The 27,820-nt window shown below is 50.7% G+C and overlaps 2 protein-coding genes across 6 annotated transcripts; one reads left to right on the forward strand and one right to left on the reverse strand.

The window, feature by feature from the left end:
• Positions 1-1,375: 1,375 nt before the first annotated feature.
• On the reverse strand, positions 1,376-5,794 carry ZNF511 (zinc finger protein 511). The gene is made up of 6 exons (XM_081158768.1): positions 5,625-5,794; positions 5,328-5,401; positions 4,644-4,845; positions 4,370-4,494; positions 3,074-3,223; positions 1,376-2,355 (listed from the first exon to the last, which is right to left on the reverse strand). Exons 1-6 carry the CDS (start codon positions 5,775-5,777, stop codon positions 2,277-2,279), a joined length of 783 nt encoding a protein of 260 aa, XP_081014894.1. The 5' UTR covers positions 5,778-5,794; the 3' UTR covers positions 1,376-2,276.
• Positions 5,664-26,232, forward strand: TUBGCP2 (tubulin gamma complex component 2). 5 transcript variants are annotated; one of them, XM_081158765.1, is made up of 18 exons: positions 5,664-5,747; positions 9,396-9,578; positions 10,814-10,942; positions 11,675-11,851; positions 12,972-13,131; positions 13,964-14,171; positions 14,396-14,595; positions 14,949-15,138; positions 15,769-15,914; positions 17,361-17,541; positions 17,973-18,153; positions 21,025-21,197; positions 21,445-21,573; positions 22,028-22,148; positions 22,770-22,913; positions 23,509-23,637; positions 24,321-24,484; positions 25,986-26,232. In XM_081158765.1, exons 2-18 carry the CDS (start codon positions 9,429-9,431, stop codon positions 26,119-26,121), a joined length of 2,718 nt encoding a protein of 905 aa, XP_081014891.1. In that variant the 5' UTR covers positions 5,664-5,747; positions 9,396-9,428; the 3' UTR covers positions 26,122-26,232. The 5 variants fall into 5 exon arrangements, with proteins under 5 accessions (XP_081014891.1, XP_081014889.1, XP_081014892.1 ...); XM_081158763.1 differs by lacking the exon at positions 5,664-5,747 and adding an exon at positions 5,837-5,977 and having other exon boundaries at positions 22,689-22,913; XM_081158766.1 differs by lacking the exon at positions 5,664-5,747 and adding an exon at positions 5,868-5,977 and having other exon boundaries at positions 10,845-10,942.
• The last annotated feature ends 1,588 nt before the right edge of the window (positions 26,233-27,820 follow it).

Here is a 27,820-nt window from a genome sequence, read left to right on the forward strand (position 1 = left end):
CCCTGAGGCTCCTACACCAGTGTCACCTCAGTGAAGGAGGCAGGGTTCATTTACTCTGGTTCCCGGAGGAGGATCATGTTGGGATTATGGGTCCCTTCCTGGAAATTGGCTCTCAGAGCCCCTGCTGGCCACATGCACCAGCCATAAGTGCCCCTGCACCAGCCTTGCCTACTGTATGTCTGGGGTGCTGCTCTTAGCCCACCCCAGGCATGGATCCCAGGCCATAGGTCCTGTGCTCAAGGACCACTCAAACGGGGGGGCCGGGTCAGTCCTGTTTCAGTATTCCTGGAGGGTCAGACTTCCAAAATCTGACTGTAGATCTTGAATGATCATAAAGCAGCAGCTGTCTCAAGGGTAGAGAATACCCTGTGCAACTCCTCAAAATGCAACACCAGGGGCTTCTTAAGCTCGGTGGTGGGACTGTGGGACTTTCTCTACCAGGACATCTGAATGTGCAAATGTTTTTGTACGTGTGAAATATTTCACAATGAAAAAACTCTATAGGGCAGCACTTCATCCTGATAGACTGAGTGGATAAACCCCATTCCCACATCCCTGGTTCTCTCCTGGCCCTCATGTCCCGCCCCCGCCAAGTCCCAAATCTGTGCCTGCCTTTCAGGAAGTGTTTCTGGGTAGCTGGGCCACACTGTGCTTTCCTGGTGTGATGATACATAACACTATCCAGATGCCTAAAGTTCTAGTGCTTTCATTTTTAGTGTTGTCTCATTTACCTAAATATACAGTTTTTGTTATTTCTGATATTCTGCATTGTATGCTGTATTTCCATCAATTAGACCATTAAGAAAAATAACCATGTGACAAATTAAGTTGACATGGCCAGTGGTCGTAAGATGCTAAATTTCAGAGGCGATAAAATATGGAAGGAAACTGCATCAGCGCGTATGAAGCGTGTTTTTCTTTAGTTGATTTTACAGAGAAAGAGGAAGGGGGAGAGAGAGAAACATCAATTTGTTGTTCCACTTATTTACTGGTTGCTCACTGTACATGCTGACTGGAGATCGAATCTGCAACCTTGGTATATCGGGACGATGCTCTTACCAACTGAGCTACCCAGGCAGTGCTTGAAGCGTGTGTTTTTAAAAACCACACCAAACAGTACACTATTCCTTTGAACATCTCACCCTAGCCAGGTGGCTCAGTGGTTGAGTGTTATCCCCTATACCAAAAAGGTTCTGGGTTCAATTCCCGGTCAGGGCTCATACCTAGCTTGCAAGTTCAATCCCTGGTCAGAGCCCATGCGGGAGGCAATTGATCAATATTTCTCTCTCTGGAAAAAAAAAAAAAAAATCAATAAAAACATATCCTTGAATGAGAATTAAAAAAAAGAAAAAAATATATGCATCTCCTCAGAATTATGCTGGCGGTCTTTTTTATTCTTCACACTGAAGTTTTACATTCTGTTTTTCAGAAGAAAAACTGAGACAAAAACAAGCAGCTTTCTAGGTAGGGTGAAGCTAGGATTGGAACCCAGAACTGACAGTCCCCAAGGACTGTGAAACAGTCCTACATGGCAGCTGAAGTGTGGACAAGAGAATTTTAGCAAAATGTGCTGTCATAAGACAGGCCAGCGTGCTCATGCGGAGAGCTCGCGTTGCCCAGGACACACAGAGTTAGAGGAGGAAGGGGCTCCAAGGGAGACAGACGAGAAGTGTTGCTGCATGTTAGCCCCATTATGATGGCACCCTGGGCAGCCGTGCCATGACCCCTCAGCCGAGGCTGGCCACTGTCCATCTGGGAGTGTTCGTGAGGTCTCTTTTCAACATACTATACTAGGACCTGAACTTAAGGTTTTTCCTTGAGCACTTGGTGACCCACCGAGTTTCTAGTGTGTGAAGCCACTGTGTGATGTGACACCATCAGAAACTCCCTCAGGTCTCCGAGGGCTTTGGGCATGCTGTCAGAGTTGGGTAACTTCACATTCCCCCCTCCCTCCCTGCCTGAAATCAGTAAGAAAAATGTCCTCCGATGAGGACAAGTAATAAAATAAGGGAATCTTTCTGAAAGCAGAAGAGAAAACGCTCGTTTCCCTGTTCCGTTCAACACACAAATGACTAGAAACCATTAATAAAAAATATTTGCTTTATAAAGGACATTTGTAGGATGGCCCCTACAGAGGGAGGCAGGCTGGAGCACCTGTCAGGGTCACTCTTGAAATCTGTGGTCTCTCTGCTGATACTGGCCACTGGCGTCATCCAGCCATTTCCCAAGGGACCGAGACAGGGAAGGTGGCAAAGGTCCGCGCTCTGGCTCAGCTGTCACTGGTGCTTATTTCTGTTCCTGGTCCTTTTAAATCCTCGTGATGCACCTTGACCAAAACAGATGGTGGAAGGTATTCTGAAATGGAAAAAATTTTCATACTAAAGAATCATACCTCCTACCAACAAACAGCCCCAATTCCTAAGAGCAGTGTTGTGCGTGTTTTCTTGTTTCAGGATGTTCCCTCACTCGTGGAACATTCCTGATGGCGGCTCTTCCTTACTGCAGACTCTGCACTGGGGCCCTGGGCAGTTCCTTTCTGCAGTGCTTCTGACCTGCTTCCTGTGGGGACCAGCTCCCGCCAAGCTCCCCAGAGCTGACTTCCTATCACCCTCCCTCTGCTGAAACCCTAACTGCCCACTGGCATCTGGACTCACTCTCTGGCCAAAGTCCAAGCAGCTGCACGAAGGCAGCTGAGGAACACAAGTCCTTCTTCCTGTCAGTTTGGATTCATTGGCAATTTTTTTTTTGTTTGTCCAACATTTTTCCCAAATTTAGATTTGAAATCAAGTTAAACTCAATAAAAGTGCAGTTAATAACAGAAAGACAGATTTACAGTTGTAACTTAAGCAATTATAACTGAGCTTCTCTCTATCCAGAAGAAAAGGGGGCAGTGCTCTGCATTCCTGGGCTGCAGGGCTTCCAAAGGCAGAGCGAGCAAGACACCAAGTCATTCCCGAGAGCCACAACAGCCAGTCTCCCACCTCCCACTGAAGCCCACAGTGGAGCCAGTGTCAAACCCAGAATTCTCCCTGTAAAGCACAGGATCAGAACCTCAGAGATGACAGCTACTGACCTGTGGCTGTAGGCGCGCCTCTCGCCCAAGGGCTCTGCGGGGGGCGCCACGTGTTCAGAGCAGACCTCCATGGTGTCCCCTTCCAACTGCTCCCCGTCATCTCCCAGGGCTTCTGCTGACACTTGCAGGGTGGACATGGGAGTGGCTGGACTGTAGAAAGCAGAGGGGTGAGCAGGGCTCCACATGGTGGTGGGTGCAGCCCTGTCTCCCCCAGAAATGATCTCAACCGGAAGAGACTTTTTTCCTGCAAAGACACTTTACAACTATTTTGGCATCGTGCAATTTTTAGGCTACCAGAATAAGGAGAAGGATTATGGCAAGGTCATACATGAATGTTAAGATAAATGCCACATTTTATAAATTTAGGTGTAACAATTACACTTTGCCTTTAAAAAAATGTATTTTTATGGTGCCATGTGCTAAATGCCAATGAAGGGTGCCAAATGTCTCTTCACAACCATCAATGAGATATGTATTAAAGTTAACTGTATAATATTGAGACTTTCTTCCCTAATACTAATGTCTTGACAAAGCATTGTGGGGGTTTTCTCCAACAATGACCCCTTGGGAAGGAGGGAGTTCCCTCATACTCAAGGCCTTATATAAATCTCCCACACTGCAGTGGACTCTCACAATTATTTTAAACAGCAAAGTCCTGTCCGGAGAAAACAAGTTTGTCTGCAAATGCAACTTTCAATGCAATTTTTATATGGTTATGAAGATTCACCTGAAAGAATCAGTTAAAAAAAAAAAAAAAGAGGCAAAGAAACACAGCACAAATTTGAGAATTATTCCCAGAGGTGTCTCCAAACAATGCACTCTAAACAGTCATGTGTAAGAAATGGTTGTTGTCAGATTCATCAACATACTGAGAAATGAAAAGCCAGAGGGCCCCACATGAGGGGAGACTCATAGGCTGGGGCAAATATCCAGAGGCCCACATAGCAGGTGATGTGTGAGTGGAGCTGATGTGCCAGGCGCAGGTCTAGTACAACCTTGTGAGGTGTGAGTGCAAACATGGTGATGTCCTAAACACACCAGGGAAGATACTGCGATGGCACCCCAGTGATTCCCTGCAGAGTTGGGAAGCCAGGTTATCCCCTCCTGTGTTCCCTCCAAAAGGGTGGCTGCTTGCAGAGCAGGCCCCTAATTGTTTAACCCCTATGATAAATTGCTCTGACTTGTCAGGGTTTCCATTACCTGCAGCTAAACATGACAGTAAGTGCCATGGATGCTGAACTATGGTATCTATATACTCAAAAGGCTTCTCTGAATTCCAGGGGTGGCCACACATACCCTCTGCTTTTCTTTGGTTTATCAAACCGGAAGTCCGCAGGGTAGAGGTGACGCCTCACCAGGTGATCCTTCCTGTCTTTGCTGGTCTTGAACTTCTCTGTGCAGCCTTCCACCAAACACTGATACTGAAATGGAAATGGTGTCCCCTCCATCCACAGGGATGGGAGCCAGGGGAGGGAAGGTGCCTCTGGACTTGCCCCACCCAAGAGCTGGGAGTTCTGACCCTTAGGCAGACAGCTCCAGTCCAAGCCCCGAAGATGACTGTATCACCCACCATGTCCTGCCTCTCGGACAGAATCTGGAACAAGGAATCGTGCCATTCCAGGATGTGGATGTCCAGCAGGTGTCCCGAGGGGAAGGCTCGCTTACAAAAGGAGCACGTGTTTCTGTGCAGAGTGTGGTAGTGGTGCTCATAGTCCTCCAGGGTGTCGAATACCTGGCAGCAGCCCGCCACCTGACAGGTGAACTCGGGCACCCTGGCAAAGGAAACCACTGCTGACAAAGAACGTTAGGCTGTTGACAACTTCCCTTTAAATGTCCTCATAAAGCTCTGGATGCTTCTTTTGCAATTCCGAATCTTATTCTTTTTAATTTTTTAATTTATTTATTGATTTTAGAGACAGGAAGGGGGTGAGAGAGTGGGAGAGAGAGAAACATGGATTTGCTGTTGCACTTATTTAGGCATTCATCGGTTAATTGTATGTGCCCTGACCAGGTTTTCTGCAACCTTGGTGCACAGGGATGACGCTCTAACTGAGCTTTCCCACCAGGGCTCAAATCTTACTTTGTTAATAATTAAATATTCACAGACCAGCCGTCTGGTGGCTAGGTCAACAAATCGGGGCTTGGCCGGTGGTCCAGGCAGAGGGCTCGTGAAAGGTCACCAGGGAGAGGTAGGCATGGGAAGGGGGCAAGGTGTGGGGTGAGGAGAGGCGGCACTGGGAGCAGAGCAGCTCACCTGGGCCTCTCAGGCGGCCCAGCCACCCCAGTGAGCACGTCCTGGAGATAGAGGTGACGCTGCACGTCCCCGTCCTGCAGAACACGCGTGCAGTGGGCACACAGCTGAAGGTCCGCCCACCAGGGCTACGGCCCGCCTCGCCAAAGCCCCGCCCCCCGGCAGCTGTAGGCCCCGCCCCAACCTTTACCCCACCCCGCCGTGCCGTAGGCCCCGCCCACAGCCGTAGCCCCGCCCACGCTCCGACCGCACAGCTGTAGGCTCTGCCCCTAGATAACTCCTTTTCCTCCACTCACGCACCTCGAAGAACTCGTGCTCCCGCGGGAAGCGCACCAGGCGCGGCGCAAAGCGGAAAGGCGCGGCCCCGGCCGCGGGGTCTCGCTCCACGGGCAGCGGCTCAGCCGCCCCAGGCCCCGCCACCAGGCGAGCGAGCACCGCGGGTGGCAGCTGCATTCTTCTGTGCGCCGGGGTAGCCACAATCTGTCGGCCACCGTCGTCGAGCTCGCAGGGGCGGGGCCGGACGTGACGTCGCGCGTCACGTCCGCTTCCGGCGCGGGCTGCGCGGCTGTTTCGGCGGGTTCCGGCGGGTTCCGGCGGGTTCCGGCGGGTTCCGGCGGGTTCGGGAGGGCTCGGGCGATGGTGCGGCGCCAGCGGTGAGTGTGGAGGCGCGCGGAGGGGCGGAGCGCGGCGGGGCTCCGGTGCGACCCGAGCCCCGCCGGTGCGGAGCAGAAGCAGTGCTTCGGGGCGCTCAGTGCCGAAGCGGGCGTCGAGGTCCTTTTCAGATCCTACTGGTGCAGGGTCCCTGCTTGCAGAGCCTCACATCCTCTCCCGAGCCGCTGCCGGTACCCTCGGCCGCACGGCCTTTGTCTCCGGCTGCTGCGGCCGCTGGTCATTTCTCGTCTCCAAACCAGTCACCAAAGCGATCCTCGGAAAACTCAGGTTTTATTGGAAGCCTTCTTTGCTTAAAATCCTTCGGCGGCTTCCCATTCATTACCTTCGTCCCCCGGTCAGGCCCTGCACGGCTCTGCCTGCCTTTCCGTCTCCTCCAGCCGCTCAGCTGCTGAGCTGCACAGGTCTCGGTGCCAAGTGCTTACGGCTCAGGAATCGGAGGGGCTCAAGCAGTCCCGATTAAAATGTGATAGATGACGCATGAGGGACCCAGGGGTGCTTGAGACTTACTGTGGAGGAGAGTGGACCAGGTGCTCACAGACTCTGGCACTCGGAACGTTTAAACATCGAGCACGATGTGCGCCTGCATATGTGTAAGGGCCAGAGGGGGTGCGCTTCTCCAAGCAATTAAAAATGTGTAATAAATTTTGGTCATTTCATTCTGGAAGTAAAGGGTGTGGCTACATCCCCAGCCAGTCATTCAGGTGCCCAAGAAGAACTCTGGACAGACCCAGACTCTTTTCATCACTTAATACTTTATTTCTCTGTCTCTGAAAAAGCATTAGGGCTTTTGACGTTTTTCACAAGTTTTCACATGTTTTTCAAGCCCTGGGTGTGCAGGTTGGATTCCCTCTCAGGGCACATAGCCGGGTTTGGGGCTCAAGGCTCAATCCCCAGTAGGGGGCGTGCAGAAGGCAACCAATGATGTTTCTATCTCTCCCTCTAAAAAAATAAAAACCATTTAAAAAATGTTTTTCAAGCCATTTTGAGCAATTAGCATTGAGCTCTCAGCAGGGACTCTGTCACTTACCTGTGTTCACCAGCTTGTGTGAAGTAGGCGTCTTTGCCCGCCAACAGGATGGCTCACATGTGTGAGGAGGAGGTAGATTTTGTCCAGCACAGAAGTCTGTCCATTTGTCTGTGGTGACTGATGGAGAGAACTCTGGAGTGTGACAGAGGTCAAGTGAGCGGTTGCTATGAAATGTTCCTCAGAGTTGCATTTAGTGCAGATGCTGCTGATGTTTAGCATCCTGGCCTCTTGCCCCGTCCAGTCACCATGATAACCAAAAGTCCCTCAGGGGCACTGCCTGCAGGTGAGAGCCCCTATTCTTACAGAAATTGTTCCCAAATCCACAGAGAATAGCAGGTGTCTGGTGTGGGGACATCTGAGTTTCACAAAGATAGTTTTTAAATAAACATTCACTCAAATAATCATGATATTTCTTCAGAAGAGCTCTCTCCACCTGCTTGTGTCTGGGGGGAGGTGTGTCTGCCTGCTGTGGTAAACACAGTGCCCTTGCCATTTACATGGTCAAAGGATCCTGCGTCCAGCCCTTACAAGGACAACCACAGAAACCGCATGGGATGTGGGGAAACTGGTTCCCTTGGACTGGAGGCTGCCGGGAGAAAGTTCTGTGTTGTCTCCTGTTTGCTGTGGTTTGCAGCACCTCCTTCAGGGCCCTCTGGGAGTAATAATGAGGCAGCAGTGGCTTAGGGTGTCAGTGAGTCAGGTCCTGTTTTCCTCCTGTAAAACCAGCCATTTCTCAGGTAAAATGAACATTTCCAGTTGGTTGGCTTTTTGTAGTAACAGCAGCAATGTTTGACCTGCTTTCCTAATAACTTATTTAGTGCAGGCTTAGAGGAACTGTTGTATTTCATCTCCTCAGCAGCTGAGAGAGGGTTACTAGTCACCCCTAGAAGGGAGCTGGGAGAAGACAAGCTTAGCCAGGCCCTGCAGCCTGTGCCCTGCTGCCCCTCACACCCCTCACGCCGCAGCTGTGTTACTGTCAGTGCCTCTTGTAGCAGCTCCTGCGCTGGCAACCCAGGTGCCAGCTTGTGCTTACTCTTCTGCCCTCATCTTTGGAGATCTGCATCTGGCCAGTGTTTGATGTGTATGCATTGTGAATTGTGATTACATCCAGAGAACTTGTTTTCTATCCCCTAAGATCACAGTTATAATTAATATTCATTAGTAATTAGCTGTGGAGTGTGAACTGGGCCATCTCTACTTGGTGTTCTGTTTGACCTGTGGTGTCCTCGCTGCAGCTGTCAGCACAGTGCTTCCTAACCTTTTTGGGGTCACAGAGCCTTTGAGAACCTGTTGAAAAACCCTCTCAGGAAATTCACAGGCAGAAATGACTGCCTTTGATTCCCACAGTTCTTCTGTTGTTCATGGATCCAAAGTTAAGAACCTTGCATACTGAGACTTGCATAGTGGTTTATATGAAGTGTGTAGTTTATTCACCTTTATTTTTTTAATCTATAACTAATTGCCTGTGTGTGTCTGTTCACTCCCTTTTATATAATGTACTGTTGATGGTGATGGCTAACTGGACCAGTCATCAGTGGGAGAACAAGCCCCCGTACAGGCCGCTACTGCCCCCCTGGGGACATCTCAGTTATGATTTTGATGCTAGAGGGTTCTGGGTCTATTGGTGAGACCCTGGCACATCTGGTCCACAGGGCAGACTGAGCTGAAGTGGAACCCCACCCAACTCAAATGCACAGGAAATGTGTAGCAATTTTACCAAAATCATCTGCATATATAGCCAGACTTGGACAGGAGAAGGAAATGTCCTAGGTACCATAGAGTGCAGAGAGAACACAGACCTGAAGAGCACAGGATTTGAGAACCAGGTGTGGGCCTCATAGGCTGGAGCTGGGGTTTGAATACCCATGCTGAGCCAGGGGGCAGTAACTTAGGCCTTTGCAGAGCTCCCTGCATAGATCCAGGACCACTGTGTCTGCCCAGCCGGGACAAGAAAACTGTCTGCCAGCCACTAACCCAGGGCCCTGCGTGGCTGAAGTCACCAAGGGTGAAGGAGGGCCCAGGCCTGCGAGTCCACACTGTCTGCACCTCCTGAGCTGAGGCATGGGCCTAGAAACTGGCTAGAGCTGTGGATTCCTAAAGGGAGCATGTCCACTGGGGACAGTGCCCATTAAGAAATTACAGAATCCACCAGGGAGTAAAACCTGCAGGGAGAGGAGAACTCACTCTAGGAACGAGCCCTAACATGGGTGGACAATTAGTAAGAGGTGGTTATGGTGGTGTCCACAAGGGGCATTGTGTGGCCCACATGATGATTTGGCTTCTTAAAGACCTGGCGTTAGCCAAAATTATTGCTTTAACGTTTCTTATTAATAGGGTTTTGTTTTTATAAATAGTTTTTCTCTTACCTTTAGGATAACATATTGTGATGTCACAGAACCAAAACTATGAGTGAATTTCGGATTCACCACGATGTCAATGAGCTGCTCAGCTTGCTGCGTGTGCATGGAGGAGATGGGGCCGAGGTTTACATTGACCTGCTACAGAAGAACAGGACCCCGTATGTCACAACCACTGTGTCTGCACACAGTGCCAAGGTGAGTGCCCATCCTTGAGCTGAGCTGTCACTGGGTAAGACAGCCCCATCCCTGCACTGTGCTGTCACTGGGCAAGGCAGGCCTGTCCTGTAATGTGCACAGAGTTCACCTTCCTGACTCCTGACTTGGTGGCCCTAGCAGTGCTAGTGATGACATCAGACAACCTTGGCAAGTGTTTTCCGTGGACCAAGTGTCTGCTCAGCTCAGTGCTTCTGTGGACCCCATGGCGGTTCTGGCCCCTCAACCCAGACAGATGAGTAGATGGAAGCTCAGGGAGCCCTGGCTGTCAGCCTGACCTCAGAGCCCAGGCTCTTCACCATGCCCTCCACATCCATGGTGAGGGATATGCAGTTGTTTCTCCGATTTATAGTCACATCGTGACACAGACATTTCCTTGGTTGAAGAAAGCTCCTGTTAGTAGCCACACTGAAATCCCTTTAAAGTGGACTATTTTTCTTTATTCAAAAAATGTATGATTCAAAATTATAGATCTGCAGTAAAAGATAATTTTGAAATCTTCTTGAAAAGACATTAAGCTTCAGTTATTTAAACAGCTTAATTGTGGCACAAGGATAATTAGAAAAATTCACTGAGCCCTGGCTGGTGTGGCTCAGTGGTTAGAGGGTGGGCCACACACTGAAGGGTCGTGGGTTCGATTCCCAGTCAAGGGCACATACCTGGGTTGCAGGTTCAATCCCTGGCCCATTTTGGGGCACGTGTGGGAGGTAACCTGTTGATGTGCCTCCCTCACATCAATGTTTCTTCTCTCTCTCTTTCCCCTTCCCTCCCTTCTGCTCTCTAAAAATCAGTGGAAAAAATATCCTTGGATGATGATTAACAAAATGAAAAGCTCACTGAGCACAGTGATTGAGGAACAGATATTACAGTTACTCTATTACACGGGGAGCCTTAAAAATCAAGGAGCAAACCTAACCCCTGAGCCTGTACGTGATAATAAATTCACTAGGGAACAGAGTAAAATGAAGGCATAAGCTTCCAGGAAAAAAAATATGTGGTTATTTTCTGACATAAGGCTTAGGAAGTGTAACGTGAGAGAAACCTTGGAGGAAAAATAGTTTCACAAAATATTTGATGAGTCTTCTTAGTTTTATTTCAGCAATAAAAGATTATTTAGCCTACCTTATTTTACTCTATCTTTTTGTGTTTAATTTTTATAAGACTTTTTTAAAGTTCTTAGTTATTATCACTAAATCACTCGTGTTTGTGTTTTTGAGGTTAAAATAGCAGAATTTTCTCGTACTCCAGAAGACTTTCTAAAGAAATACGATGAGCTGAAATCGAAAAACACAAGGAACCTTGACCCACTGGTGTACCTGTTGTCAAAGCTCACGGAGGACAGAGAGGTAACTGCGGTCATGCTGGGGGTCAGGGAAGGCGAGTGGGGAGCTTGCCTTGGGCAGTTCTGGCGAGTGTTGTGAGCACACAGGGTAGCACAATAGAGGGAACACCTCGAGAGTGCTGTCACTGGTGCTGCTCCTGTTGCTCTGCCCACCTGTCATCAGAATGAAAATAACTTTCACGATGATAAACAAACACGGGAAGTACTAATAGTAGTTACCTTGGGGGGGGGGGCTTTATTTTTCATTATCTTGTGTCATGTGTTTTGTTAGTTTTAAGTTGTATACTTAATATGTGTGATACTGAAAAAAGCATGTGTCGAGCTGGGGGAGCCATGGCACCTGGGAGCATTAGGTCCAAGAATGCATTAGGTCTTTCCTCCTGCTTCCCAAGGCTCAGCGTCTATTCAGGGGTGGAGGTGCAACCAGGCACATATTGACCTCCAGTGCCAAGGACAGACAGGGCTAGTCAAGTGTAGAGAAAAGGCAGTGCCCCTGGGAATGGAGTTTGGGAATTGGCTGTTAAAGCAGCTGTAGGGTTTCCTCCTTGTGAGTAGAGGATGTGCACCTTGTGGCAGGAAGCATTGGAAGACCAGACTACAGCTTGAGGACTGACAGGAGCCCCTTCCCTCACCCTCCACGTGGTCACTGGGGTGGGGAAAGAAAGGGGTGGGGGTGGCTGTGCCAGGGAGTGTGCACACGTGTGCGGCCTTGTGTCATTCAGGCCTGTGTTTGCAGACTCTGCAGTATTTACAGCAGAATGCGAGAGAAAGAGCTGAGCTAGCAGCCGCGGCTACAGCCAGCAGCACCACCAGCTTTAGTGCCCCTGCCACAGCCTCCAGGATCTCTATGCAGGAGCTCGAGGAGCTGAGGAAGCAGCTTGGCAGTGTGGCCACGGGCTCCACATTGCAGCAGGTACTGCGACCCGCCACCCGCAGGCCCACACTCGCTGCAGCAGGGGCACAGGGAGTGCCAGCAGGGGTACACGTCTCACTGTTGTCTGTTAAAGAGGAACCTGAACGTGGACACGTTGATCGGAATTAGCTGTGTGTGGATAAGGATCATGGGCACGAGGTGGGCAAACAGTGGAGCAAAGGTTCTGTCCCACCGGGGCAGTCGGCTCACCTCCTGCAGGGCAGTTGTATTGGTTCAGCCAATGCAAACTGCCATTCCCCATTTCCGTCTGTTAATTATTGACTTTTTTTAAAAATTATACTTTATAGACAATTTTCTCTAGATCATTTTATTTTTCCTATACTTACCAGCTTTTCCTTGCTTTTGAGTTTATGTACTGCCCTGTCCTTTTAATGTGTGTCTGTCTGCTCACAGCATTGCCTCTGGCCTTCAAGCCCCACAGATCTGTGTCCTGGTGAGGGTCTGAGCTTAGTATGTGCTTGTTGAGCACAGCAGCTGTGACAAGGACAATGGCCAGCACTGGTGGGCATGCCCTGGGTCCAGCACCTCACAAAGCCCTCATGCTGATACCCCGTGTGACAGATGAGGAAACTGAGTTGCACCTGCCTTTCTCCCCACTCCTGAGCCGGTGCTTCTGAAAGCCCCCTGACAGCTCTGGTCAGCCTCTAGCAGCCAGTCCCTCAGGGGGACACTGCTTCGTGCATGTGCCTGGAACCAGCCTTTCCCAGTGTGACCCTCTCCGCCTTTCTCTTATCCCCAAGGGGCTCAGGTGGGGGCACCCCTTCTCCAACCATGTGTCACTGGGGCAGTGTCTTCACCCAGCAGGTCATGTGTAGACTTTGAACCACCAGGAGAAAGCACAGGTGTTCCCGAGAGTCTGCCTGCCCTGGTGAAGTGCCCTTGCTGCCAGTGCTCCTGCTTAATCTGTGGGCCCTGCACAGACCGACACCCTGTCAAGGGCCTGGTCCCCATCTCTCTTGCCCCCAACTCCTCGCACTGTGATGGGCTCGAATCCATATCGTTTATACACGTACTTCTTAAACCCTTATGTGCTTAGTGACCGGCTTTTTCGATGCTATTGATGTTAGTTTTAATTGTTTGTTTTAAATATTCTTACCAGTCTCTGGAACTTACGAGAAAGATGCTTCGAGACAAGCAGAACAAAAAAAATTCGGGCCAGCTCCTCCCTATCTTCCCTGCATGGGTGTACGAGAGGCCTACACTGGCCGGGGATTTCCTCACTGGCTCAGGCCTAAGTACGGACACAGCTGTGCCTATAGGTATGGGAAGTGATTATTTCTAACTACCTGCATGGTGACGCCATGGACAGGTGGCCACTGTGCTCAGAGCCCATCCTAGCCCACAAGTAGACGAGTGGGTGTGTTGTATGTGCTGCTAGCAGTGCTTGTAACCTGTAGAGTGTGTTGCCGTGCAATTGTGCTGCTGGGCCTTGGTCTCGGGTACCCCAGGGCAGCTCGTGCATGGGCAGCGGGGGCGATTCTGAGACACCTTTCTCCTGGTGCTGCCTCCAAGGGTCGTCTAGGGCTGGGAGCCTCCTGGGCCATGAGGCATTTGGTGGCAGCGCTACTCAGTGACCTGGGACTATTCTCACATCCATTGGGTGGTCATCTCACACTGTGTGTTTATGATAGAAATTGTCAGCATTTTAAAGTCTTTAAAGAAAACCTCCTTTTTATCTCAGAGCAGCTCACACCAAGTTGTACTAAACACTGTATGTACACCTTCCATTGGAAGTGCTTTTCAGATTCCTGACTATCCTTTCAAGTGTCAAGCAGGTACCTGAGTGTAGAGGTTTCTACCTGCTTAGTGCTTTTAGGCTCCAATGGGCCAATCCAGGCTTCCAGCCTGCTGGATGGTCAGCGCTGTTTTTCCTGGTGGTTTTGGAATCTCAGCCTTTGGTGCCCCAATGGGATCTGTCGAAGCCAAATGAACAACTAGTTCTTATATCCATAGTTGTTTGAGGAAATTACACAGAGGAAAATGAGTGAGAGCGTGACTTTTTGCTGGTAGATTACGTCAGGAGAGAGGCCAGTGGGAATGGGGAGCTCTGAGTCAAGGCGAGTGACCCCAGCTGGTATCTGCAACCTACAGGCTCTCTGCCCCTGGCCTCCCAGGAGTCAGCCATCGTGGAGGACCTGCTCTATGTTCTGGTAGGTGTGGATGGCAGATACATCACCGCCCAGCCCCTCACTGGGAGACAGAGCCGGACCTTCCTCGTGGACCCCAACCTGGACCTGTCCATCAGGGAGCTGGTGAACAGGATCCTCCCAGTGGCTGCCAGTTACTCCACTGTGACCAGGTAGGCACTGGACACCAGCCTTCCTGACACACTAGGCCCTGGAGCACATGTCAACCCAACTTCACCTCTGGCACGATGTGAAGGGCCTGGGGACAGATGCAGGGAGCCCAGTCTGGGCATGAGAGCATGAGTGAGGCATTTGCTCCAAATGCAAAATGTCTAACCTTATCTGAAAATGCAGCTTGCAGCTTCTCAAGGGTGCTTGGTACTTCCTTTCCTCATAGGTTCATCGAGGAGAAGTCTTCCTTTGAATATGGGCAGGTGAACCACGCGTTGGCGGCTGCCATGAGAACCCTGGTGAAGGAGTACCTGATCCTGGTAACGCAGCTGGAACAGCTGCAGAGGCAAGGCCTCTTGTCGCTGCAGAAGCTCTGGTTCTATGTGCAGCCGGCCATGCGCACTGTGGACATCCTGGCCTCCCTCGGTACATCTTCACCAGGCCAAGAGAACCTGTAGGGAACAGGGCTGCAGACAGATCCTATGATGGAAAAGTTTGTCGTGTGAAGATGAGATGGGTAGTGTCGTGGGAGAGACTGCCTGGGCCAGTGTGCCAGTCATTTGTGTCTTGCTTTTGTTACCATGGTGGTGAGGCCAAAGCTGTGGTGCTTCATTTTACTAATTCGTGGGAGGAAACTTGAAGTTCTAATTGTTAAACTTTATTAGCAACTACAGCTTTGGGTATATCCCCTAAAGAGGCACCTGTCCCATGCAGAGGTTGGAGGTGAGGCTCTGCGTGGCCTACCCTTTCTTGATACCGAGCGCCTCTTCCCCTCACAGCCACCTCGGTGGATAAAGGTGAGTGTGTCGGGGGGTCCACCCTCAGCCTCCTCCATGACCGGAGCTTCAACTACACGGGTGACAGCCAGGCGCAGGAGCTATGCCTGTACCTCACCAAGGCCGCCAGCGTGCCCTACTTTGAGATTCTGGAGAAGTGGATCTATAGGGGAATCATCAATGACCCATACAGGTGGGGCTGGGGACGTGGAGGGCTGGGGGCGGGCAGACAGCTCTTCCTCTTACTCTGTTCGCTCGGATTGGCCTCTTAGCCTCCTTTGTGTGGGCTCCTCAGTGTGATGGATATGAACACATTAGATGAAATATGGCGGCTCACAAAGAGTTCTGTTGAGATTTATTTGTGAAAATATTTTATACTTGATTTTAGCCAAAAGGTGGAAAAGCATTATTTGTCAAAATACCTTAAAAATAGATTTGTGGTCTAAGAATAGTTTCTCTTCTAATGACCCAAATAACAAAAGCTGGTATGAGGGGCTGAGTAAGGGACCAAGTTGTGAGCTTCTGGTGCATAGGTGATATTTGAGACAAGATGTGAGGGGTGTGAGTTCTAGTGGACGGGAATGTGTCCCCAGTGTGTCTGTCCTGTTACCCACGTGCATGGTGGAAGGAAGTGCTGGTTCCAGTGACAGGCTACATTAAAGACGCACCAGCCTCCTATCCTGCTCTGTGGCCCCAGCTCTGTCTGTGCCCAGGTCACCTTGCTACCCCGAGTGAGGTTGACAGAATTAATGGTAGTGAGACTGTGCTTGGCCTCCGTGATTGGCCTCTATGATTGTGACCCAAGACGCCTTCATGCTTTCAGCGAGTTCATGGTTGAAGAGCACGAGCTGCGGAAAGAGAAGATCCAGGAGGACTACAACGACAGGTACTGGGACCAGCGGTACACTGTGGTGCAGCGACAGATCCCGTCCTTCCTGCAGAAGATGGCGGGCAAGGTGCTCAGCACAGGTGATGCCTGGGGGTGGGGAGGGGAAACAGCAGACCTTAAGAGGGGCCCCATCCTCCTGGACATGTCCTCTGTGATTGTGTCCCTGGGCTGTGCAGGCTTTGGGTCTGGTTCCTGTGCTCTGGTTGAACACAGCCTTTTGTTCCTTGACCCTAGGAGGTTGTCTCAATAGATGCCTCTCCTTCCTGTTAATTATTACATTTTTAGAACTCTGTCGCTACTTAAAGGAAAACTTTCTCTACTCACAACACTGACACCAGATTTCCCTACCAACACGCAGGGCCTGTTCTCTGTGGACACCAGTTGAGTGTCCTACAATCTGATTCAGTCCTGACGCTAACTACCCAGACACAGCGCAGGCCCCACAGGTTAAGGGCTCAGTCCCTCAAGACTGCCCCACTTCAGATGCCAGCCATGAGTATCAGTCCCTAGGCCACCAAGTTGGCCACAAATCGGGGAGTCCCATGACCCCTTCTCAGGTTTGATAATTTGCTAGAGTGGCTCACAGAACCGAGGGAAACACTTTAGCAACTAGGTTTTTTGTTTACTATAAAGGATATGATACGGGATTCAGATGAACAGCAGGTGAAGAGGTCTGGGGCAAGGTCTGGAAGGGTTCTCAGTCCAGGAACTTCTGTCCCTGTGGAGCTGGGGTGTGCCATCCTCCTGGCAGGTGGACATGTTCACCAACCCGGAAGCTCTTCAAACCCCTTTGTTTAGGGTTTTTATGGAGGTTCCATCCTATAGGCACAGTTGGGTAAATCAGTGGCCACTGGTGATTAGCTCAATCCCAGCCCCTGGCCCCTCTGTAGACTTTGGGTTGGGGCTGAACGTTTCAGCCTTCTCACTACCTGGTTGGCTCCTCTGGCCACCAGCCTTATCCTAAAGCTCTGGGGGCTGCCAAGAGTCACCTCATTAGCATAAACTCAGGTGTGGGTGGAGGGGATTCTGAATAACAAGATTCCAAGGGTTTTAGGAGCTCAGTGCCAGAAGCTGGGATGAAAATCAAATATTTGTTGTTATGTCACAGTATCACACATTACAGGAAACACCATCAAGGACAGGCCCACTGGGCTGGCATGTTCTTAGTCACCCCACTGGAACCTGATTTAGAGATGAAGACGGGCTGACAGCAGTGTCTCTGCACTTTGGTGAGAGCAGGGCTGTCTGGGACAGGGTTGGAGATGATTTAGCATCTGGTTTTCATAAGGCTTCTTGAGATTGTTTCCGTGCTCTTGATTAGAGAGATCAGATATAAACAGTCACAGCAAACCGTAGCAGTGACTGCTTCCGACCTCAGTTGGTGACAGTGGTGTCCACCATGGCTAGAGCAGGTTTCCAGAGTTGTTCTCATAGTGTGTTCTGTGTCTGATCCTCTGGCTTGTATATGGGCCACAACTTCCTCTATGTGAAACAGAATTTTTAATCTGCCTTCCATCTCTTTTCAGGAAAATACCTAAATGTGGTCAGAGAATGTGGTCATGATGTCACCTGCCCAGTGGCCAAAGAGGTCATCTACACGTTGAAGGAGCGGGCATATGTGGAACAAATTGAGAAGGCATTTAACTATGCCAGCAAGGTCCTGCTAGACTTCCTGATGGAGGAGCAGGACCTCGTGGCGCACCTGAGGTATGTATTAGTACGGGCGAGTGATGTGCAGACGGTTTGGCCGAGACCTGAGCTCTCAGCAGTTCCATCTGTCATTTTTACAAATGGGCATGTGGCCAGGTCATCTCCAACCTTACTGCCTGATGCCTATGGACATGTCCTCCTCAGTCCTGTTCCCTGCCCGGGGCCCCAGGCCCCTCCTTGGCTCTACAGTGACCCCTTTCTGGCAGCATGTCCTGCAGGTCCTGGCACAGTAGTCCTGTGCCCATGCCCAAGACAGTTGTTCATTGTAGCTCATTGTAAGCTGACCACAGTCACACTGCCTGTTGTGGCCCGAGCCCTTTGTGTGCATGTGGCTTTTTCTTGTCAGTCACCTGCCACCATTTCTCCAGAATTTGGGCTGGTCTGTGTGTCAGGTGGCCTCACTGATGTCTGCTTGTCACCTCTCCAAGGTCCATCAAGCGCTACTTCCTGATGGACCAGGGGGACTTCTTTGTGCACTTCATGGACCTCACAGAGGAAGAACTGAAGAAGCCGGTGGATGACATCACACCCACACGCCTGGAGGCGCTGCTGGAACTGGCCCTGCGCATGAGCACTGCCAACACAGACCCTTTCAAGGATGACCTCAAGGTGGGCCTCCACCCAAGAAAAATGGTTGAAGTAAAGCCCAGGAGAGGCCAGCGCCTGACAGGTTTTCTTTCTGCCTCAGTAGAGATGGTCCTTTGTTTTTCCCCCCACTTCATTGTGTATTAAATTGATTTTTGTGGGTTGAACCATCCTTGTATTTTAAGTCCCACTTGTGTAATTTTTTTACTGTGCGGCTGAAATCAGTTTGCTAGTGCTGAGGATTTTTGCATCCCTGTTCTGCGGGGACATTGGCCTGTAGTGTTCCTGTGGTGTCTGTGGCTTGGTTCCCAGGTAACACTGGCGTCATAGATTGAGCTGGGAAGTGTTCCCTCCTCTGCGGTGTTTGGAAGTTTTAGGAGGATTGGTGTCAGTTCTTTAAACATTTCATAGAATTCGCCAGTGGTCATCTCAGTCTCCTTGCTGGCTGCAGGTCTGTGCCGAGTGTTGCTTCTCGAGTCAGGTCATTTGTGTACCTAGAGTTGGTGCTGGAGTTAGCTTTCATGGCCTTTTCATTTCTGTAAAGTTGACAGTAATGTCCCTGCTTTCATTTCTCAGTTTCTCATTTGAGTCTTCTCTCCCCTTTTTTTAGTTAATGTAGCTAAAAGTTTTTCAGTTTTGTTGATCTTTCAAAGAACCAACTTTTGGTTTCATTTTCTCTGTGTGTATGTGTGTTTTCTCTCTTTTTTCCCCTTCTCAGATGCTCTGTTTCCACATCTATAAAGCAGGGGTGACAGCAGTCATTCAGTAATTAAATATTAATTGAGCACAGTCTTTGTCAGACACTGGAGAAGGGACAGTCAGTAACAAAATAATGCCTCCTACTCTTCGGACCTTATAATTGGGCCAGTGATACCATCAGATTACATTTCTTCGAGAGATGTTTATAACTCTCGAATGACACAATAGGAAGAGAACTTTTAGCAGAGTGCCTATTACATAATAATTGCTGAAAAGCATTCTGTTTTAATGTGTTTCGATGTGAACGTCTTCACTGTCATTACTTCCTTCACACTGATATAAATTAGCTACTTGCATAACATTGTTGGTGGTGAAACGGCACCAGGTGTTAGATCCATGGAGTCAGACCTGACTTCAGCAACCTCAGCGCTTGAGTTCTGGCTAAGAAAGAATTCAAAGTCAAGACTCAAATTATAAGAAAATACATTTAGAAAGTCACAGAGATAGAAGTGACCCACAGAATAAATGGGCTCAGGAAACAATTTACAGCAAAAAAGGGCCCTTGGAGCTTAGGGGAAAGAGAGGCAAGGAAAATGGGCTTGGGAGATGGAGGTGGGAAAAGGTACGGGGTGCTCCTGAGAGAGTGCCCACTCTCTATTTCTGCTCTAGTCTGTTTCCTTTTTTCTGCTGCTTTGGGTTTAGTTTCTTCTTTTTCTAATTTCTACAGTGCAAAGTTAGGTTATTGACTTGAGGTCTCTTGTCTTTTGTAATGTAGGTGTTTACCGCTGTGAGTTGCCCTCTGTGCACAGCTTTCATTGTGTCCTGTGCGTTTCTGTTCGTTGTGTTTTCTAATCTCCATTGTGATCTGTTTGACCTGTTTATTTTTAAGAGTGTTTAATTTTCACGTGTCGTGATTTTTTCAGTTTTCTTTCTGTTGTTGATTTCTAACTTTGTCCCATTGTTGTCAGAGATTGCTTCATATGACTTGAATTTTGTAAAGTTTGAGGTTTGTTTTGTGGCCTCGTATGTGGCCCAGCTTGGAGAATGTTGAGCTTGAACTTGAGAACAATGTCTGCTGTGTGGGGAGTGTTCTGCACACGTCTTGCTGGTCTGCTGTCTGATTGTTCATCTGTTATTGAAAGTGGGGAGTGAGGTCTCCGTGATTGTAGAGCTGTTTCTCCTTTTAATTCTTCAATTCTTGCTCTGTGTATTTGGGGTTTGTGCTTTAGGTGCGAGAGTATTTTCATAGGACAGATTCCTGGAAGTAAAATTATTAGATTGAAATATATGCCCTTGTTCACTAGGCTGACCTCAGACTTTAGTTTGTGGTCCTGGGCGCACAGTGGGAGGCCTGGTCTGTGCACGTGACATCCCGTCCACCTCTGTTGGCCCAGTGATGATGCTGAGTGATCCTTCTCTTCCCTTACTCTCTGTCACTCAATCAGTTTATAGGAGCTCTCACACTGTCCCAGGCAGGTGATTGGCACTTAATAAATATTTGAATAAATTTACATTGGGAACAGTAGTACCTATAATAACTGTTCTCTTTCACCAGACGTGTCCTCTCTGATCTGGGCCTGGTGTGTGTGGTGAAAGGTTCTGTCATAAGGGGTTCAGGTTTACCTGGTGCACCCTGTGGACCCTCATTTACATAAATTCCTTTGTAGTTTTCTTTTTCCACTTTAATGGAAAGTAGTTTGTTTTTGTTTATTTTATTTTTTTATTTTTAGAGAGAGAGAAACATGGATTTGTTGTTCCACTTATTTATGCATTCATTGGTTCTTGTGTGTGCTCTGAGCAGGGATCGAACCCACAAGCTTGGTGTATTGGGATGATGCTCTAAGCAGCTGAGCCAGCCTGTCAGGGTGAAAGTGGTTTCATTTTTGAAGCAGTATTTATCGAATGGTTGGTTTTTTAAAGCCAGCCTCCAAGGTTTAGAATCCATATTTAGAGAAACTTACCTTGGTACTGAATTTGCTTTTTCTAGGTGGTGTGCACAAGTGGGGTGGAGTAGGGGTCATGTCTTGGTGCTTTTTTTATGATAAATTATTTTAAGTTTTAAAAAATTAAAACATTTTTTTCAATTACAGTTACCATACAATAATGCACTTTTTCCCGGTGAGAGCACAGTGATTAGATATTTATACACTTGACAAAGGGATCATACTTGATGTTCTTTTATTTCTCTTCCCCAAGATTGACCTGATGCCTCATGACCTCATCACTCAGCTTCTGCGGGTTCTGGCCATTGAGACCAAGCAGGAGAAGGCGATGGTGCAGGTTGACCCCACCGAGCTCTCGCTGAGCGGCCTGGAGGCCTTCTCTTTTGACTACGTGGTCAAGTGGCCCCTGTCTCTGATCATTAACAGGTGAGCCTGGGTTCCCCTGGGCACCAGCTTCAGTGAACAGTTTTCATGTTTGCAGGGAGAGAAGGATCAGATGTGCCTACCCGCTGCATCACTCTGTAGTTGTTTATGCCCTGTGGGGGTTACCTGGCAGCCTGGTGGCCTGGACACAGAACTGTGTGTCAGTGACATCACTGCCTGGCTGTGGGCCCAGCCAGAGCCTCGTTTATGATGTCAGGGTCGGTGGGACCCTGTGCCCTTTCCTCTGCAGGAAGGCCCTGACGCGCTACCAGATGCTGTTCCGGCATATGTTCTATTGCAAGCATGTGGAGCGGCAGCTCTGCAACGTCTGGATCAGCAACAAGGCCGCCAAGCAGCATGCGCTGCACTCCGCCAAGTGGTGCGTTCTCTGTCCACACAGGGAAGGTCCTAGGATGCACACCCAAGGTGTGCTGGGCTATTGCTGACCACCAGGTGCGCTGGCTCAGTCCCCCAGCCGCCTGCACAGACCTGTGGGCTGGCCACCTGTCTGGGCGGGAGCCCTCTGAGGACCTCGAGCCTCCTCCCGGGGTGGGACCGTACTCTGCTCCACGTGGTCAAGTGGCCGCTGTCTCTGATGGTGGTGTCCGTACTCTGCTCCATTTAAGCCTGAGGCACTCTGCTTGATGGTTTGTGGTCCCAGGTGTTGTCTGTGCCTGTATCTCAGCCTCAGGAGCCACGTCATGCATTGTGCTCAGAGCAGGCACACCTGCTGACCACCTGCACATGCTGGAGGGCTGGGGAGGGACAGGGAGCAGGAGGGTCATACAGGGGCCAGCTCCACAGCATCTCCTGGGATGTCTCTGCTAACTCAGGTTCGCCGGTGCCTTCACACTACGACAGCGGATGCTGAACTTTGTTCAGAACATTCAGTACTACATGATGTTTGAGGTCATGGAGCCGACCTGGCACATCCTCGAAAAGAACCTGAAATCCGTGAGTTCTAACTTAATGTACTATAACACTTAAAGGCTCTACAGCAACCAGGATGTGTCTACATTGTAGAATCCTCAGAGAGGAAGGTGCTGGGTTGGAGATCAGGGCGATGCTGTCAGTGAGGCCGCACTCAGAATCTCATCAGGAGAAGCCATGCCTTCTGCACACGCGCTGTCCTTCCTCACATGACAAGGGTGGTTTGTGTGGTGTGGGGGGATCTGCTCCCACATGCCATGTAGTCCCATGGCCAAGCTGTTTGAACATTGTGGGCACCTTGCCGTCTGCGGAAGCTCTGAGAGCTTCAGAGCTGGGGGACAGCCCTGCTCTCCCACCAGCGCGTTCTGGGTCCTCTGGGGCTTCTCAGCCAGAGGAAATCAATTGTCACCAAATTCCAGGAGCAGAAAGTGGCAAGTGACAGTGTTTTCTTCTTGCTTCCTGTCTTTAGGAATTAAAACCTTGGACTTTTGGGGCATGTTCAGTATTGTTTCCTTTTAGTGGTGTAGAAATTTTCCCTCAAAAGACCACAGGATTGTTTTTAAGATGGAAATAAAGTGGAAGTGTGCAAAACCAGAACTGAAGCCCCAGGCACACTTGCGGTCAGTCTGGGTGTGTTCCATGCAGGCCTCCAACATCGACGATGTGCTGGGGCACCACACAAGCTTCCTGGACAACTGCCTGAAGGACTGCATGCTGACCAATCCCGAGCTCCTCAAGGTCTTCTCCAAGCTCATGTCTGTGTGCGTTATGTTCACTAACTGTATGCAGGTACGCTGGCCGCAGCCCTGCCCACACTGCCTCCCTCTCTGTCAGCCAGCAGGTGCCACTGACTGTCCTTTCTGAACCCCTCCTGGCCTGTGGGCAGGAACTTTCTGAACACCTTGCATTCTTTTTTTAGAACTTGCTTGATTTAGTTTTTATTGGGCACCTGTCACAAGCAGTGGCTCAAAAGCTGCTGGTACAGAAAATTAGTGTGAGGAGGCAGAAGGGGTGACATGGGGGTTTGCCAGGGCTCAAGGGCACTGGGGCCTCTGAGCCAGCTGGGCCAGTGGGAGAACGTGGAAGTGAGAGAGCTCAGGACGTGGAGGTTGATGACAAGGGATAGGAGCATGTGAACTCGATTCTTCAGACATTTAGGAGCCACTTTGGGTTGCAAACCAGAAAACAACAGGAAAAGCAAGTGTTTTCAGAAAAATTAGTCCATAAGCCCTGTGATAGGCAGACTGGAAGCGGTGTTCGCCGGTCTACAGCCCCTGTGAGGGCGCACCTGCTGTCCCCAAGTCTGCAGATGTTGGGCACAAAGAGGGAGTGTTTTCCTGGGAGCAGATTGGTTGTAATGAAAGCATTTCTTTCTGCCCCCAAGAGATTTACGCAGAGCATGAACTTGGACGATGAGCTGGGCCGCCTGACTCTGGAGCGTGGCACAATGCTGGGGCCGCCCACCGAGGCCGAGCGGGCGGAGGAGCGCACGCGGAAAGAGCTTGCCAGGAAGGTGTGTGGCCTCGGCTTAGTCTAGCCAGTGCTCCGTTTTCCTGAGAGATTTGAGAGTTAGGATTCTAACACTTAAAAACTAAACTTGCTACTCCCCTTTCATTTCTGTCTTTCATTTGCTTAAAAGATGGCCATCTTAAAATTAGGTTCCAAACACAAGCTACAGAAAATTTCCCTCCCTCTCCACCTCCCCCAAACCCCAGCCCAGCTGAGCTCTAGGGGGAAGCCAGCTTATCAGGCAGAATTGGTGGTGGTTGAGGGCTGAGCTGTGGGGACGCCCTGCAGAGCCTGGCGCTCAGCAGGCATAGGTTAGAGTCTGTCCTTAACTGAAGGTCAAGCCACTCAGGTGTCAGCATGTGGGACCTTGGTTGGGAGGGGGCGGGTGGGTTCAGGTGCCAGCTCTCATGGTCCCCGTTTTATTCCCCTTGTGAGGGGCAGCCAGGAGAGAACATGGACTGTGCTGAAGTCTGAGCTGCACAAAGAAAACCCTGGTTCCCTGTGGCCAGGAGGAGAGGGCTCAGCTGCCCAGCGCGGCTCCGTCCTGTGGTCTCGGGAACTTTTATGATGCCCTAATTATACCTTTTACCACTTGAAAACTTCCTGAAATCCACTCTTCTATTGAAAGAATACCTATTGAAAGAATACAAAAAGAAGGTAAAGGCAAGCTTGGCTCCTGTCTTCCAGCACCTGGCCGAACATGTGGACACGCCTCAGCTGGCCTCCAGCTTTGAGGCCACCATCAATAAGTTTGATAAGAATTTTTCAGCCCATCTTCTTGACCTCCTGGCCCGACTGAGCATCTACAGTACCAGCGACTGTGAGCATGGCATGGCCAGTGTAATCTCCAGGTGGGTATGGGAAGCATTCCATTCAGGGACACTGTCCCTGTCCCCTGTGACTATGAGGCCCAGGCTTCCCTCACTGGCTTCCTGCTGCCTTCTCTCACCTTCACCCACCCTTGGGTCACTACAGAGAACCTGAGGCCAATTCTGCTCAGGTGTGAGGGCGTCTGTCCTTGGCCTCCTTATGCTGCTGCTGTTCCCACGTCACTCCCTGAAGTGACAACACATATCTGTTCCCAAGTTTGTGCATTCCCCAATAAGAGGCAGGCCACCTGGCAGTGCCCCCACCATTGGTTCGTGTCTGTGGGCCTACGGCAGCCTCACTCACCGCTGTGCTCCTTGAGCCAGGATCCAGGACGCTGGAAGAGCCCCCTTCAGCCTCCTGCCCTGGGTGCCAAGCAACAGTGTCATCCCCAGAGTCAGATGAGCAGTGAGGAGGGGGCCAGGGGAGATGGGACCGGAGGGGTGTCCCTGCCACCTAATGCAGCTTTGGCAATGTCAGCCGGCCAGGAAATCACTGGGGGCAACTGGGTCAGGGCAGCACTTGGTACACTTGCCATGTTTGGGTGCTCGGGGCTACCCATACCTCCCATATCACCACCCTGGATATGGGGGTGCATGCCTCAAGACTGAGCGGCCAGTGTGCTGGTCCCATGGGTGAGGAGGAGTTGATGGAACCCAGGAGTTCCCAGTGAGGAGGACAGATCTGCATGGAGACCACAGGGCAGGTGGGCCTGCAGGCTGGTTAGCGTTTGTGGTTCTGGGGCTGGGAATTCCTGCTACCCCACAGAGCTGGCTAGAGTCCTAGGTGCCCAGCTCTCTAGCTTCCCACAAGGCTGTCCTTGTCCTGGGAAGGTGCCTATTGTTTGGTGACCTCAGGACTGAATGTTGGGACCACCCAGTGTCCTGTGCCAACCACAGGCATCCTGAGCTCAGGGGGTTTGGAGGCACCCCCAGCCCATGGTACCCTCAGGCCCTTGCTACTGGGCAAGACCAGGTGACTAGAGAGCCCAGCATCCAGGAGCTGAGAGGGGGGACCAGTGCTCTGCTGGAGACAGTTGTACTTAAACGTCTAGTTAGAGGTCTCAGTTGTCTCGCTTTTAGTTTTCATGTGTTTTTATTCCAATCTCAGTGTTACTTGAACTGGTGAAGGCTGTGTGGAACATGAGGCCTGTCTGGGTCAGGGCAGCACTTGGTACACTTGCCATGTTCAGGCGCTTGGGGCTGCCCACACCTCCCATGTCACCACCCTGGAGGTGTGGGCAGCCCCCCAAGTGCCCAAACGTAGCAAGTGTCTAATCAATGCACATGTGTCTATGTGTACGTGCATATGTGTATGTGTGTGCATGAATGTGTGCATGCTGGTGGCTCATGCGCCCCTTGTGCCCAATGCAGAGCCAGCCCTTCACCCATGGGGAGGAAATGGGATCTCTTGGCCACCACAGGGTGGGTGCCCTCACACCCGGGCATCTGCAGGAGCAACCCTAGCCCTACCCTCACCCCACAGGCTCGACTTCAATGGCTTCTACACAGAGCGCCTGGAGCGCCTGTCTGCAGAGAGGAGCCAGAAGGCAGCCCCCCAAGTGCCCGTTCCACGGGGGCCCCCAGCACCAGCGCCCAGGGTTGCCGTCACTGCACAGTGAAGCTCTCGGAGCCCTGCACCCACCACAACTGAAAGAGGGACGTATTGGGCTGGTGGGTGCTGTTGCGGATAAATGAGTTCAGGGTTTCTAAATAAATATTCCTGAAATACATGTGTCATGTGTGCTGTTACCATTTAAGTATAAAGTCTGAATATCATCTGTGCTCAGCTTGTCTTCTTTCTCAGGGCTCAGCAGCCTCCCAGACCAGAGTGGCGTCCTCCACAGTGTGCTTACCTGTGAGCCCACTTAAGTAGAGCAGAGGCACTTTGGGGATTTTGGTTTTTGGCCTCAAAGAAAAAGTGCATTTGAACAACATCAAGATAATTGGCAAGATGCCTTGTCAGGGGCGAGACAGGCTGGGCTCCCTGGAGTCTGCCAGAACCCCTTAAATTCGAGGGCTGGGGTTTGCTTCTGGCACTAGGGGGCAGCAGCTCCTTGTCCTATACGTGAGTGAGTCATGAGGCTATCCCACTGATACGCAGCCTGGGGCTGTGGCATAGTCCTCTGTCCCCTTAGGACTGCCCATGCAGGACAGCCCTGAGGTGGGGGCATGCCCACCCCATCTCATTCAACCGACTTGTGGCCTCCCCATCTGGCAGTCACTTGCCCTCACTATTCCCACCTCCTCAGTTTGTCAATGGGTGGCACACCAGCCCTGAGTGGTGCTGCCATGAACACCTCTGGGCCACTCTGCTGGATCTCATGCATGTCATTTTTGAAATTCAGTTCAAACCACCTGCTCCAGGTGGCCTCTTTGGCAAATGAGGAATGAGACCCAGAAGCAGCCTGGGCACACAGACATTGTCCCCTTGGGGTGTGGGAGTGAGTGGCTCTCATCCTGGGCTGCTGCCCTGCACAGCTGGGCAAGCCACAAACTTTTGTGCAGGTGTGACCTGTGAGCAAGCAAGCTTATTTGCCAACCCACATTGCCAGTCATGGTGTTAGCAATGTGGGGACTGAGCAGAGGAATGCCCTGGCCCTCAATGTGGGGCCTACTGCCTGGCCCTGAGGCACAGATACCCTGTCCCTGCCTTGGGCTGCACCTCCAGGCTGCAGGTGGTGACACATCCAGCAGCACCTGCCAGTGGTTGGTGGGGACCAGTTAGGTGTGTCCTGTGGGCTGCATGGGGGTTCCTGTGTCGTAGGAAAACCCTGGGCCCGAATAGGTCCTGGCTGCTAAATTTTTGCTGTCAAACAACTTGGAACATGTGACTAAGGAACAAGAAAAACTGCTGGAGGGCTTGGGGATCACATGGCATTTACAACAGTCATGTGTAAGCTCAGGGACAGAATCCCCATGGGCCTCCCCAGGAGCCCTGCGTCCAGGCCCAGTTGTGTCCACACTGCTGCTGTGGCCAGGACTTTCCTGTCACCTCTGCCCCCAAAATCTGTGCCAGCCCTAATGCCTTTTTATGCCATTCCCTTTGGGGGAAATAATGGGCCACTGAATTTTGATCTCTGGTCTGAAACCACCTGTGGACACCACAACCTCTCACTTGAGTCCCTGACATGCTCTCACCCCAGCAATCCAGGGAGCATGTTTGGAGTAGGGGGCAAACTCATATTGCTCAGCTGCAGGAAGCCTCGATCCCCAGGTGCAGACCCACCTGGAGAAGCCTCAATGTCAGGCCAGCGTGGGGTTGCCCCATGAGGCAGGACAGGGAGGGCAGAAAGGAGGAGGTCCCAGTGGGCAGGCTGC

This window comes from Miniopterus schreibersii (assembly GCF_964146895.1).
Source record: "Miniopterus schreibersii genome assembly, chromosome: 14".
Taxonomy (NCBI): domain Eukaryota; kingdom Metazoa; phylum Chordata; class Mammalia; order Chiroptera; family Miniopteridae; genus Miniopterus; species Miniopterus schreibersii.

Coding starts and splice junctions, on each gene's coding strand:
- TUBGCP2 (XM_081158763.1), top strand. CDS start 9,429: ATGAGTGAATTTCGGATTCACCACGATGTCAATGAGCTGCTCAGCTTG. Junction 17,542..17,972: donor GACCTCGTGGCGCACCTGAG/GTATGTATTAGT, acceptor CACCTCTCCAAG/GTCCATCAAGCGCTACTTCC. Junction 21,574..22,027: donor GCGCTGCACTCCGCCAAGTG/GTGCGTTCTCTG, acceptor CTGCTAACTCAG/GTTCGCCGGTGCCTTCACAC.
- ZNF511 (XM_081158768.1), bottom strand. CDS start 5,777: ATGCAGCTGCCACCCGCGGTGCTCGCTCGCCTGGTGGCGGGGCCTGGG. Junction 3,224..4,369: donor AAACCAAAGAAAAGCAGAGG/GTATGTGTGGCC, acceptor TGCTTTCTACAG/TCCAGCCACTCCCATGTCCA. Junction 2,356..3,073: donor AGGCGCGCCTACAGCCACAG/GTCAGTAGCTGT, acceptor TTTCCATTTCAG/AATACCTTCCACCATCTGTT.